This window comes from Gasterosteus aculeatus, chromosome 1, assembly GCF_964276395.1.
Source record: "Gasterosteus aculeatus chromosome 1, fGasAcu3.hap1.1, whole genome shotgun sequence".
In the NCBI taxonomy this organism is placed as follows: Eukaryota; Metazoa; Chordata; class Actinopteri; order Perciformes; family Gasterosteidae; genus Gasterosteus; species Gasterosteus aculeatus.
The window spans coordinates 30,103,302-30,117,290 of NC_135688.1; the positions used below are offsets into that span (position 1 = coordinate 30,103,302).

Here is a 13,989-nt window from a genome sequence, read left to right on the forward strand (position 1 = left end):
GTTCTTTCTTGAGTGAGTATTGCTGTAATTTGTATATAGGGATATGACATATGCAGTCTATTTACTCTGTAGAGGGATGTCTGTTCAGCAGGTAACATTCTTCCAAGGGAAGACAATGATTTAAATGTAAACCTTGGATAGAATTTTGCAGCATCGGCACCTTTGTGTTTGTCTGTGACGGTTTCAGATCTACTGTGGATCTGAGTGGATAAATGAAGAATGAGGAATGCGACGGCTTAACGAAAGCTCAGAGGTGACATTTATCATTTTTGACAGCTTTGCTAATTATGCTAATGTGATTACACACAGGGAGCTGCGTTAAAAAATATGTAAAAGTATATTTACAAATGGCAAGAAATGGAGAAAGAGTAGAAAATGCATCGGGACAAACAAACAAACAAAAATAGGATAAAAAAATATGTCCGATTTATCTTTATCTATTTTGGCCCTCTGGTCTTGTTGCCACGGCAACGGCCAACATCATCTGCGTGAGATGCTCGCGGCGTCTGGAGCAGCGAGCAGTTTGTAATTCAGTCCGATCACAAGCGAGCAGAACCGACTGACCGCCACGAAGTCGCAGCAGAGGATGTTGACCCCGCCCGCCTCTACGCCCGGCCGCTGCTCGCTGGTCCAGCTGAGCAGCAACGGGAGAGCCCTCGCCGTCATCTTCCTCATGCCCTGGAGGGGGTGGAGGAGGACGTAGGGAGCGTCCTCCGTCAGGTTCAGGCCGCTGACGTAGAAACCGGCTGGAAACCAAACCGGGAGAGAGAGTTAGTCAAAGAAATATTGCGCACTGTTGTGAATTCAACAAAGTTTAATTTTGATATTTGAATACCTGGTCTTCCTCTGTGCTTCTGGTCCTCCAGGTAAGCAATCACCTTCATAGGATCTGGGCTGTCTGCATACCTGGAGTAATATGTAAACTATAGCTGTAAAAACCAAACTACTGGGTATACATGTTTTAAAGCTCCCATGTTGCATATTTATTTACCTGTACGGTATTTCAGTCCACAGCTCAGGGTGCAGCAGCACCATCTGCTGGTTGCTATAGGAAACCACGACCTGCTGACCTCTGGACCAACAGGAACGCAGAGTGGGAATGTCCTGCATATAAACGCAAATATTAGGTATTTCACATCTTTAGAACTAGAATAAAACTAACTTGTACAATGATACAAAACAACAAATCCTCACTTTTCTGAAGCTGGAAACATGTCTCATGTCGGCCTAATAAACACTCTTTTGTATGGTTTTGTTAAGCATAAAAAGGATGCGCTAATGGATTCATCATTTCAGAGTCTCGGAGTAGCGGCCCGGTTACCCGTGAGAGGCAGAGTTTCTCTCCGAACAGAGTGATGATGAACTCCGCAAGGTGGACGTGATCTTCATCGCTCAGCGACTCGAAATGCGAGCAGGAAACGATTACGATCTCTCTAGGATGAGCGTCCAACCAAGAAGCCAGTTCCTGCAGGGCCTCCTGCACACAAACACACACAAACAAACGAAGCCTCTAGATCGTGTGCCTGTGGATCAAAGTGAACCTTGTCCATACTGTGTGCGTGCGTACCTGCACGGTCATCAGTGTGTAGATGCCGTGGGCAAAGAACAATGTGTTGCCACCAGCCGGCTTCCTCGCAATCCGCAGGTCCAAGAAACGAACGCCAAGCTCACACTGATCACTGAGGACCGATTGCTACGTGCGCGCGTGGAAGAGAAGGACCAGAATAAATGCTTGATGAGAATGTAATGAAACTCTGGCAAATGTAAAGCATTCAAACAAATAATGCAGTACTTGCACTTCACAAGGTAAATACACAGGTTTCTTACATACACATGAAGGTGTCAGAATTGACGTCACTAGCCACAATATTAAAATGCTGTTTATATGGTCATACAGGTAGTAGTGATCGGACAACATAATGCATGGAGGTCCTATTAGCTTGTGAGAGAAGGCTAGGTCGATGCGACGTGTGTAGTCTGCACGCAGGCCTGTGTGCGCGTGCGCGTGCACCTGCGTGGTGGCCCACAGGGAGACGCAGGTTCGAGTCCAGCAGGGAAACAGCCGGTCGATCGCCCTGAGGACGCAGGGCTCCGATCTCACGACCGGAGATGAGACGTCCAGGCAGAAAGACATGCTGTCGTGGCTCCCTGCGGCGAGAGGCGATAACCATGAAGGAATGACGTTACGGTGGAAGACACTGGACGTGTCCCCGCTGTTTTACCGGGTAGAGCCAGGTTCCACAGCGGGACATCCAGCAGCTCCCCGGGCAGACGGGACATCCAGTCCGGGTTCCCCCCGAGCTGCAGCCGCTCTTCGTCTTCCATGTTCTTCACCGGAAATGTTCAGCTTCCTTCGGCATTTAGCTAAATGTTCACCAGGTCTGTCTCCGCTTCCTTGTTTTCAATGTAAACCCCAAGTTTTCCGGATGTGAAAAAAAGAAACCGCTATCAAGCTAGTGGCTATATCGAGCTAGCACTTCCTGTAGGAACCTTCAAAGTAAAACGTGGCGGAAGTTCCATTTCTGAAACTTCAACAACATTAAAATGACCAGTGTGCTAATCTTGCAAGACTAAACTACAATGCATAGTTATAGTTGAGCTTAAATAGAAACTTATTTCCAATTGTAAAAATCCATGTAAACAATGTAAAAAGTTGATTTCAAGGTAAATTAAGTATAGATGTTTTTTTTCCACGTTTCATCAAAATGAATGACAACACATTCTCCGATTACTTTATACTTTGTCTCCTTTCAAATACAGCGCAAATAAAGTAGGACAAGTCATTAATTTAGAAGCAAAGGGCCAACTTATAGATAATAGATTTTAAATGGCTTTGATTGAATTAAACAAGACATTAGAAGAAAATGGAGAAATGTAAAATATTCCGAAACATTTGATAATGTGCGTTTCTTAGAAAGGTATTTATCTCGTTACCGATCCTCTCTGTCCAACTTTCCCTTCTCACAATCCTGTCGTTCAGCTCCTCCAGGCTGTGCCATTCACGAGTTGTTTACTTGACCTTTGTAAAACACGCTTTCTGAGAAAGAGCTTGCGTCTCAGCGTTCCCTTTGGTTCATTTTGAAAGGGCCCTTTTTGCAGTGAACGGGGAACGCAGGTTCGCACAAACATGACACAGAAAATGAAATTGTACAAGAACCATTAAAATGTCAACTAGAACATACCGACACTCATTGGAGTCACACACGGATGGATTATTCCAGTATTTTGTCCCGCAGAAATTAAGCTAAGCACTATCATGTGGCTGCAGTTTAAATCTGAGATGACCTGCTGTTCCTTTAAACCACTGAAAGAAAGTAAATGGAGATGCTATAGTTTGTTTCGTTTATTAAATAAAGCTGATTTAACCTCCATCTCATTGGGGTTTTTTTAAAATTGCAAATACATGGATGCAGGCACCACAATTCAACAGTTCAGGGACAGGATGACAAAATGAAAAACACGGCATCTGTAAACTGGACTCATCTGATCTCCCTCTTAGTCCTAGTTAAATTAAATGTAATCAAATCAAGAGATCAAGGTCATTTTCTATGAAATGCCTATTTGATTTCAGGGCATTGATTTGAAACGTTGTCTTATGATCTGAACTGTCTAAAAACATTCAGGTCAACAACAAGAGTTGTCCTTATTAACTTATTTTACACATTTTACATTGAGTCTAATGTTGTTTAAAGTTGTGTGCTCTATAAGTGATTGCATGCTGACAGGTTTCGACGTCTAAATATAACCCTGACCTGCCCACTCTGGTCACACCACCAACTCAACTCCCATCTGAGCCGGGAGGTGAGCTGAAAGGCAGATGAAGGACAGCGCTCAGAAGACACCTCTGGACTCAGTGTGCACGCCGGCTCTCCCTCCGACAGGTAAGACCTCGGTCTTCACGAGCCGCTGTTCCTCAGCCTCGTATAGTTTACCATGCCATGTATTCTATACAGTAATCGTATCAGTAATTGCGTCATCATTCCGTAAATATAATCCAGGTTTCTCAAGCGGATTAGAGGATTATTTAAATTACACTTTCCTTTAATGGCGTGTATTTTTCAAAAAGCTGTTATATTTTCAGCTTCACTATATCTTAAAGTGACATCGAGGCTGGCTCGAACTCCAACTAAAACAGGCTGTTTTAGTTGGAGCGGTACACATTGAAGAAGAAGGCGTATAGACGGATGGGAGGAGAAGAAAGTTTAGATTATTTCTTTATTAGATTGTGATGGTACGCAGGATTTAGAAAGGGGGGTGTTTGTTGAAGTTTAGTCCTCTGAGATGATTACACGCTATTTTCCAGAGTGTGGAGATGTTTTAATTTTTTTTTTTCAAAAGAATCCTGATATTTATAGCAGGTACAGTCCAGGTTTTGTGGAAGCGTATTTGGGGCTACCTGCTGAAGTCTTTCTTCCCTTTAATTAAATCAATCTGTGAAGGAATAAAATCACTGGTTCTCGTCTCCGTCTTCATGACAAATGAAGAAACCCTGACTGCTCTTCATCCAACTACACAAGTCTCTGTTAACCTTTTTCCTTACTTAAAAACAAATTATTTGTGCCAGAGCGGTGCCGTTGATATCCTTAAATCGACTTCCTGTTGGTTGACTTCAGACCAATCAGTGAACATACGCTGTTAATAATGATTAAGGAGACTTGTAGGCTCCGCTGATCACATCAAATGTGCCCTGAACTGACTTGGTAGAGAAGCATCATTCCCTTTGAACGCCGTCCAGTTAGATTTCCTCCAAGAAATGATCTCCTACGTCTTCAGTATTTAAACCTCTTATGATGCTAACAGCAGACTAAAAGTCGTCCTCCAGCTGAAGTTAAAGGGAGTTTAAAAACTCCTGCTGTGGGTGATGATGAAAAGGTTTATTTCATTTCTTCTTGTATGATGCCTTCCTTTGATTAACTCCTCTGTTCCTCGCATTTCTTCTCTTCCTTCTATCGTTGCTTTTAACGCGTTCTTTTCCTCTCTCCTCCACCCGCTTCAATCCGACCCCCTATTAAATGAATCCTACTGCTCGGGATTAGTCTCTCTTGGAGTAAACCAAATAAAGAAGTCACGTAATGTCTATTAATGAAGTGGGAGGCGTTTTCCCTGCAGTGTGTTTCCAATCGAGAGGCTCGTCTTTCTACCTCATGAGGTCATGAAGGCACGATCATTCATTTATTGGATTATTTGTCAGTTTAATCGCAGAAATCCAATTTCCAGTTTTTTAAAATCTTGTTCTCCTGTTTAATAGTCTCCTTATTCCGTCTTGCAGGACTGAAGACCGTGAGAGGAGCCGCCGTCACAATGGCCGAGCGCTACAACTGCACGGAGTGCACAGACTCTCTGTACGGACAGAAGTACATCCTGAGAGACGACGACCCCTTCTGCATAAAGTGCTTCGAGCACCTTTTCTCCAGCAACTGTGAAGCGTGCCAGAAGCCCATCAACTGCACCAGCAAGGTCCAAGCGCTCTTCACCCGTTAGCTCTTTAACCTCAGAACAGTGTCCCGCCGATTTCTAACCAAACCAAACGCTCCGTCTGCAGGATCTGTCCTACAAGGACCGCCACTGGCACTGCGAATGCTTCCTCTGCGTCAAGTGCCAGCGATCTCTGGTGGATCGGCCCTTCGCCACCACGGACGACGTGCCGATGTGCACCGAGTGCTACAGCAACGAGTACTCTTCCAAGTGCCATGGGTGCCTGAAGACCATCATGCCCGGTGAGGAGGCCTGTCTCGTTTTTCTCCCCGGGGTTCCGTGCTTCTTATTATTCTCATCAGTTCAATCAGGCTCCTCTAATTACTGTGCAAATGTCCCACGGCGGTTAGAGCGGCCTTTTAATTAGACGGCTCACTCGCTCTGCATGACTCACATGACATCAGCAAACTGCCATCGACTCTAATTGGTCGAGCCTGACCCTTTCTGTGCCCCCCCCCCGTCCCCCCACCCCCCTCTCCCTCCACCTCCAGGCACCAAAAAGATGGAGCATAGGGGCAACAGTTGGCATGAGAATTGTTTCACCTGCAACCGCTGCCAGCAGCCGATGGGCACCAGGAGCTTCATCCAGAAGGAGGCCGACCACTACTGCCTGCCCTGCTACGAGAAGCAGTTTGCCAAGCAGTGCGTCCACTGCAAGAAGGTGAAACCACCGGCGTGAGCCACTTCCTCTGGGTTTGGGTTATTTCGTCATCTCCAGACCATCACGTGCTGATGACACCGAGTTGAATCCATGCATTCATGCGTGGATCTGACATTCTATCTCCAAAAATCCTGCATCCAAAGCATTTTTTTTAACTTGATTCTAAGTATACTGTAACCGGTGGAATTTCACACTACATGACATGAATGTTTCAGCCCATCACCACCGGAGGAGTGAACTACCGGGACCAGCCGTGGCACAAGGAGTGCTTCGTTTGCATCGGCTGCAAGCAGCAGCTGGCCGGGCAGCGGTTCACCTCTCGGGACGACTTCGCCTACTGCCTCAACTGCTTCTGCAACCTGTTTGCCAAGAAATGCGCCCACTGCACCACCCCGATCAGTGGTAAGATGTCAGCGAGCATCAAACACGCATGGCGACGAGTGCAGGTCGGACGGGGGGAAAAAAAGGCGAGGAAGTTAAATCACAACAATTCACTCGTGCTGGCGTTTATTCAGCAGCTTGTACTGCTTCCGTCTGCTAAATCCAAGGTAACCTCTGATTCCATGTAGCATTCCCACGTGAACTGCGTCAAGTAACCACAGCACAAATTACACTTTTATATGCTGCCCGATGTGTATCCAATTACCACAAATTACTGGATTATTGCATTACAGACGTCCCGGGACTTTTTGTTGGTACCTCATGGCTCCTCTTTGTTGCTTTTCAGGTCTCGGAGGCAGCAAGTACATCTCGTTTGAGCAGCGGCAGTGGCACAACGACTGCTTCAACTGCAAAAAGTGCTGCATGTCTCTGGTGGGTCGAGGTTTCCTGACGAGCAAAGACGACATCCTCTGCCCCGACTGCGTCAAGGAGCTCTGAGCAAACTCCGAAGGCCCAATTAACCAACTCCAAGGCAGAGGGCGTTGGCAGCATCCTCCTTAACTACCGTGTATTGATTTGTCACACATTAACCTGTTCTCACTGCCGAGGTTTTACTACACGTGCTGATGACACTGAGTTGAAATCTTTGTCCTGTGAAACATTCCTAATTCAAAAGCAAGTATCCCAACAAAAAAAACTGATTTCATTTTGGAGTGAAATTGTCTGTGTTGCATCTAAATAACCCTTTGCAAAACTATGTTACATTATATTTAGAGGAAGTTAAGTTATTGTTAACTCTTAACACTCTTAATATATTACAATCTAATGCTACTAATACTGTTCATTTAAATTACATACATTCTGTCTATTGCATAACATAATACAATTGAAGAATGTTTATTTATCAGTGGTGCAACTTGTCATGGAAACATTTCAATGACAGTCCAGTTACTATTTTAATCCATATTTAGGTTAGTTTGCTAAAACGTGTGTTTTTAAAATGTTAACAAAATCAACAAAAATAAACTAACAAATAGCACTTAAAGTGTAGGTGTAGCGAGGTGAATAAAATAAGAACAAATTAATTACAGATGTGTTTGGGGTATTTTTTCAAGTGTGAAATTACTGCTAATAATATTTGAAGCATCCAATTTGTTGTTATGAGCGAATGTTAACCAATAGCTTTTGTTCCCGATTATCCTCTGAAAGAACAAAGATCGTCTTTACACGCATCAGCAACAACACTGTCGAAAGGAGCTTTTACTCTGTCGTATTTCAAGTATCTGGTTTTCTGTGAACAGCCTACAAGCCCACAATATCCCGCCAGCCTTTGTTGTAAATAAGCGATCTTTGTTTAGCGCACCGGAAGTCGGCAGCAGGTGCCACCGGAAGTGTGCGCGGTTCAGCCTTTGCCTGCAGAAAGGGAGGGAGCTAGTGGCGTGTAATTGCAACAAGCCTCTCAGCAATTAAATCCAAAATAAGCACATCATATAATGTGAGTATTGTGTTGGCTTTTGTATGAGCAGTAACGAGTGTTTCGCGCGGAGAAAACTGCACCGTTTCGGGGATCTGTATTGTGAGCCGGTGGAAAGCCGCCGCTGCGGCAGCTAGCTAGGCGGCTAACTCAATTAGCATGGCTTTGTTAGCTAACGGTACATGCTAACGTTAAGTTATTACTATTCCTCTTTAATACATGCGTGCCTCTCAGAACTGTGCGCGTTTAAATGTATTTATTGCACAGTGTCTGCTCGATTTGTAATTTTACCCCAGCTTTTATGTAATATACATCCTCTGCAAAGTGGACTTTTTTTTAAATCCAATTTATTTTTATACTTCAAATGTAGTGTTCTTGATGGTAGCTGTATTTATTCGAATAATATAACGATAGATCAATAAGGGCCGTGTTATTTCCCCTCAATAATGCTAACGTCATTGCATCTGTCTCGATGGAGCAGCGCAAACGGGCCGCGCTCTCGCATATGGGAGGAAAGGGGAAACAGAAGGCCACGCTCCATTGGAAAAATCGATCATTTTCGACGGCTTCGCCGTTAGTGAACGGAAAATAGTTGGGTTTTTTTTAAACATGACGTGCTTTATTTTTGCAGCGTTCCGTCGGTCATTTCGGCCCAGATACTATTGAATATAAAAAAGTCTAAAATCTAAAAATCACATCTTCAAGTGGGTTTAGGCCACTATCTTTGTACGTCCATTTTGGTGGAGGATGAGTAAGGAAAAATCTGTGCAACAAGTAATTTTCTTTTCACAGTTTTAAATGTGTTCAGCATTTTAAAAGATAACCAATTTAGGTCACATCATATTCAGTATGCTTGCTAATAAGTGAGGTTGCTTTGTATTTACATTATGTTTTCATCTGCCTTTAACAGACTAAAAAGGTTCCCCTGCTCTTCAGATTGTCAAATGTCTAGCGCGGAAATGAGTGCTGCAGTACCCAACCACCGAAGGACCAAACCCGGCGGTAAGACACGGCTCCACCGCCTGCAATGTATTTACATACCCAAAGCTAAAGCACACGACGCTTTCTTTTGTGTAACGCAGCTAAAATCACTTTTGCTTTTAAGAAATGCTTCGGATGTGTGTTACCAGCTTTGCTCCCTAAGCACAAAGTGCATCTTTTATTTTTTTGGAGCGTGCATTATTTAGGAGCCGTGCAAATGGATGGAGCCCAACTCTCAGGTCTTTGCAGGTATAAAAACCGTGCCTGTGAGCAGCAGCGGCGCCACCGGACCGAACTCCCAGATCCCGGGTCTGTCCCAGACTGCCGACGAAACCTCTCCGGTGGAGAGGACCAGTGGGAGGCGGGTCGGCATCTTTGCGTCGGACTCTGAGTATGTCAAGCTCGCGAAGGGAGGGGGACACAAAGGTAAAATTCTTGAGTTTAAAATGTGGTGCACGCGTCTGTTCGGCAGTTTTATGAATGGGGTTCTCTTTGAAATGCAAATCAGGAAGAAGCGACACTCTGCTCAACAAGATGCTGATCGTAAAGACTGATTTTGTTTCTAGTTAATCTGCTGTCTCCTGATACTTTGGGAAGAAGAGGCATCAACCAAACCACAACTTAATAACCAAATAAACATTCTTAAAATTGTATGTTTTGTTCTGCACACCTGCGCTATTCCTCATGATCGATTGAACAGATGGAAGACGGCGTGTTTGTCTTGTTACTCCTGTGAAAGCCATGCTGACGTGCAGCAGGGATCTGGAGGCTACATGAGCTGAACGGACGTTTAAATGACCGACCGAGCTTCTATCGGTGGGATCCAGTGCTTTATAACTGCAGGCAGTGTTTGATTGCCCCTCTTGTCTCTGCAGGGCTGTTGAGCCATGATGACGATGAAGCCGATGACCTCCCCGTGACGGCCTACAACCCACCCAACTGGTTTGGAGATGAGTCAAAGGGGTGAGAGCAGCTAACAGTGAGAAGGGTTTGTCTGCCACTCAAAGTCCGTTTCCCGACACACGAGCGGTAGGCTCAAACAGTCAACGGACGCCGTGATCCTTAAATAAGTACCTCGTCTTTTTCTGGGAGGGGGGGTCTTGAGAGACATTTTCTAAGTGCTTTTGGGAGGAAGCGCCCAGCGAGCGTCCGCGCCGTCAACGTGATGCCGTTGCACGTGGAATATCACCGTGGTTTTGTGCTTACAGCGGGAACAAAACCGCGTCTCCCGGCGGCGTGAGGATGGCGAGCCGGCAGCCAATGGCTGCGCCCTTTGGGACTGATAACAGTTCGTCCTGGGAAAGCGGTGATATAATTTCCCCCGATAAAGAGAAGGTGAATAGAAAAAACTGGTCACCCCCCCCCCACTCCCACCCCCAAACATTTATACCGTGTTGATGTCTTTCATCCTATTTTCATCCATTTATTTTACATTTTTTGCCACCACCACCACCGTTTCCCCCCCCCTTTTTTTTTTTCCTCCACCCAATTTTGCTCCATTGTCGCATTTTCAGTTTGGTTTAAACTCCTTCGGGTTGCATCTCCTGCCCGCGCTTTGGCTGTGTGCTAGATATCATATCGCAGTTTCCAGGTAAGTACAGAGCGATGCATCGACAGGACCCGATTCAACGTGTATTCGTAGTTCTGTTTTTAAAAATAGATGTATACAAATGTGTGTGTGTGTATATGCATATATTTTTATATATAAGCTGCGCTGCCTGTGATTGAAATCACTTTAACTCGTTGCAGAATGACTTGCTGTTTGGCATCAGGCTTCTTCAATCACTTCCCATTGCATGATACATTGCGTCTGAAGTTTTCCTCCATCACTCCACCCTTTTCCTCCGTCACCGCGATCTGTTCAACCTGCCCCCCAGCTGGTATATTTGTGAATAACGTGAACCGTGTCTGATTCTGCAGTGGCCTGCCCACGCTAGTTCTTCTAATCTGTCCAGCTTAAATGTGGGTGTCTCCTCCATCCTCCAGATGTCTCCTGACGGAGTTGCCGACGAGATGGAAGGTCTGTCCATGACCAACAAGTACAAGAGAACGTGAGTGTTATTGTTTATCCTGGAGAACCGAAACCGCCTGCTGAGACGAAGGGGCGTTCTGACGGCCTGTGACCCCTCCCACCCCCCCCCCCCCCCCCAGGTGTTACGAGAAGAAGGCTCCTCCGGTCAGCATGACCCGGCTGCTGAGTCACGGCTACATGGCGGACAAGAAGAAGTCTGCCGAGAACGACGACGACGACACTTCAAGTACGACCCGGTCGCGCCGTGCAGGTCCGCCAGTGTTTTCCGCCCGCTGACGGGTGCTGACGTGTGCTTCGCCTTCCAGGTGTGACCTCAGAACAGACGAGCACCACGGTGACGGAGGACGCGGGGGAGCTGGAGTAGTGCGTCCAGGTGGTAAAGGAAGAGGGGGTTCGTTGTAACACTGGTTCATGGTTCCTACAGATCTGAGAACATACTACTACTACACCCCTGCCCCCCCCCACCCCCCCTCTCGGATTCACTCGCATTTGTTGTACATCCTGACTGTTAGGTTTGGTACTCATGTTTATGCAAAGGTACTGTGTCTAATAATCTATTTATTTGCTCTCATTTGTAAAAAAGACTTCAGGCTGTTTTTGTGGAGTAGATGTGTTGGTGCTCGCGGTGTGATTCTTTTTTTTTTAAACATTTTATTTCTGTGTTGACGTTTTCTCGATTTGACAGACGAGTTGCGCTGTGGGGGGGGAGGGAACTAACCGCCCGTCTGATCGCCATCGCTTCGGCCGGCCGGCTCTAAAGCTTCGACCCGGCGTTAGTCCCCCCCCCCCGGTTGTATGACGATCGAGTCGGTGAATTTAAAGTGTTTGTGCTGATGAAATGTGGTTCCAGTGACGTGAGGTATCATTAGTTTGGACCAAGGGGCCCCCGCTCTCTGAAGGGACGCTGCAGGTTCCCGTGTGTGTGTGTGTTTTCGGCTGCAGAGGTGGAAATTTTTGTTGGTTGAGACAGCTGCTGCCAGATGTCAGAGTTCATCCTGACCGTTAGTTTGGCTACGAGGAGAAAGGCCTTCTCAACACCCCACCCCCCCACCACATTAAATCTGTTTTTGACATCATTATCCGGCTGCTATTCGTCCATCTCCCAGAATAAAAATGCCTCGTATAAGAAAATAACTGGATTTAAGGTAGTTCCAAGGGTTTGGATACTATCAGGTGCTGCAACATTCATTTTATTAGGATTATTAACTCTGCCGAGTGTTTAGGAAGTTGCTAATAACTATATTAGGTCTGTCCTGTACGTTCCGCCTCGTAAAGCCAAACGTCATGCAGCAGCAGCAGCAGAGTTCTGGGAGCCTTCGGGGCCTCGTGGAGCAGACGAGCTGAAAGTCGTGACGCCCAGCGAGCGAGTTCTCAATATGCCAACCGAGCGGTTTGTCGTTGTTTGTTGGTGCGCTGCCTGATCGCAACAAACCCTGCATCTCATCAACGGTTACCGCGGCAACGTTTTAGCATTCGAAGACTTCTAACCAGGAAGTCGACAGATCAAAACACATTTAGGATGGAAGACATCTGCCATGCTGATTGTTTTAAAAATATTTACCGGTCACTCCGTAGGATGGTCTAAATGTACTTTTTATTTGCAGCAAACTATTTCCGTAACGCTGCTCAGCTCGTGATGGGCTAATGTTGTTTTTTTGCAAAAACCTTATAAAGCATAATTGGTCTCTTAATGCTTTTTCTGCCGCGTATCCAGGTTGCGTTTATTTTATTGATTACACACTACTGGGAAGACGTGCTGAGAGATTTCATGTCCCTGCTGCTTTCCGCCCAACTAGTTTCAAACCGGTTCACGTGACACTAACAAGGTCTTAACCCCTTAAATCTGACTTGCTGAACTGTCAGCCAACTTTTCAATCACTTTTACACCCTTTTAGTTTGACTGTTTTTGCCTTAAAGTCTCTTGCTGAGTGAGATAAAGGTCCATGTGGGGAGGAGAAGCTGGTCAGTGCCTCCGACTGACAGGATAGCTTTTGATTTGATAGACAGTCCCGCTCTGTCGCTTGACAGTCAGTGAAATCCAAATCCTGCAGGGAACATTGTCCTGCAAAGGAAAAGGATGGGAATAATTTATTTGGCCGCTCACGGCGAGGTTTAAGCTCCGGGTTTGTCCTCCATAAATCCAGCACGTACATCACTCTGAAATGATGCAGCAGTAGCAGACTGTCATTTTGAAAAGAACTCGCTGATAAAACTCTCACAAGAAATGTGTGTCATGCTCAACGCTGCCGTCACAGCAGTGATGCATTATTTATCTGTATGTGGTATTAAAGTAGACGCACTGGACCTTGTTTTGCAGTAGACGGAGTGGCCGTCGTGTCGTTGGTATGGTTTTACGCTGATGAACAGGTTTATTTTGTATGGTTAGGTATTAAGGTACAGTTTTAGTTCATGTGTTTCGTCTTCTTCCCGTGTGAGTTGGTGGCATAACTGTTTACAAACCATAGCAGGAATCTTCACCGGGTGAACGGCAACGTCCTCCCTGATGTCTAGTTGCTTGTACCCCCCCCCCCCCCCATTGCTTATTTTTTATCTGCAAGTGGTTCATTTTCATGTGCAAATGTACCAGAAGTGACTGACGCTTTTAAACAGAATATCACCAAGTGTTTGGAGAGGAATCCAGCTGACACGCCTCAATGTAAGACCCCGCTTTTCCCCGATGACTGCACACAGACTCCACCATCATCTCAATAAATGGGCATGTGCATGGACTCGTGTGCTGTTTTTCTTCAACCAATTTTCAGGACATTAGTTATGCCATGAATATCTTTACATTTATCAAAGGACCAAATTAGTTGAGCAATTTCTGTTGCAATTTCTTGAATGGTGTTATTATGCGTTGGACCTAAAAGCACTTTTATCAAAAGCATCATGCAGCTTTATTAACTGGCTTTTATTCACAAAGTGCAGCTCAAAAAGCCACGTGACAGAATCTAAACATTGAATCATGTTTATTTGTAACCTCAA

General features: G+C 45.5%; 3 protein-coding genes across 5 annotated transcripts; 2 read left to right on the forward strand and 1 right to left on the reverse strand.

Moving 5' to 3' along the window:
* Positions 1–236: 236 nt before the first annotated feature.
* On the reverse strand, positions 237–2,408 carry LOC120815606 (PI-PLC X domain-containing protein 1). The gene is made up of 7 exons (XM_040170413.2): positions 2,223–2,408; positions 2,012–2,148; positions 1,568–1,693; positions 1,322–1,477; positions 992–1,104; positions 836–906; positions 237–746 (listed from the first exon to the last, which is right to left on the reverse strand). Exons 1-7 carry the CDS (start codon positions 2,323–2,325, stop codon positions 481–483), a joined length of 972 nt encoding a protein of 323 aa, XP_040026347.2. The 5' UTR covers positions 2,326–2,408; the 3' UTR covers positions 237–480.
* LOC120815613 (four and a half LIM domains protein 2-like) lies at positions 2,026–7,602 on the forward strand. Of its 2 annotated transcripts, none has more exons than XM_078102560.1 (7): positions 2,026–2,379; positions 3,726–3,881; positions 5,270–5,457; positions 5,543–5,717; positions 5,967–6,136; positions 6,352–6,538; positions 6,864–7,602. In XM_078102560.1, the coding sequence occupies exons 2-7, from the start codon at positions 3,818–3,820 to the stop codon at positions 7,013–7,015; spliced, it is 936 nt and encodes a 311-aa protein (XP_077958686.1). In that variant the 5' UTR covers positions 2,026–2,379; positions 3,726–3,817; the 3' UTR covers positions 7,016–7,602. The 2 variants fall into 2 exon arrangements, with proteins under 2 accessions (XP_077958686.1, XP_077958689.1); XM_078102563.1 differs by having other exon boundaries at positions 2,262–2,379; positions 3,709–3,881.
* A 256-nt stretch (positions 7,603–7,858) lies between these two features.
* On the forward strand, positions 7,859–13,733 carry LOC120815621 (uncharacterized). Of its 2 annotated transcripts, none has more exons than XM_040170435.2 (8): positions 7,859–8,012; positions 8,902–8,993; positions 9,222–9,398; positions 9,848–9,935; positions 10,181–10,307; positions 10,959–11,023; positions 11,124–11,230; positions 11,310–13,733. In XM_040170435.2, the coding sequence occupies exons 2-8, from the start codon at positions 8,936–8,938 to the stop codon at positions 11,366–11,368; spliced, it is 681 nt and encodes a 226-aa protein (XP_040026369.2). In that variant the 5' UTR covers positions 7,859–8,012; positions 8,902–8,935; the 3' UTR covers positions 11,369–13,733. The 2 variants fall into 2 exon arrangements, with proteins under 2 accessions (XP_040026369.2, XP_040026378.2); XM_040170444.2 differs by having other exon boundaries at positions 7,879–8,012; positions 8,928–8,993.
* Positions 13,734–13,989: the final 256 nt, after the last annotated feature.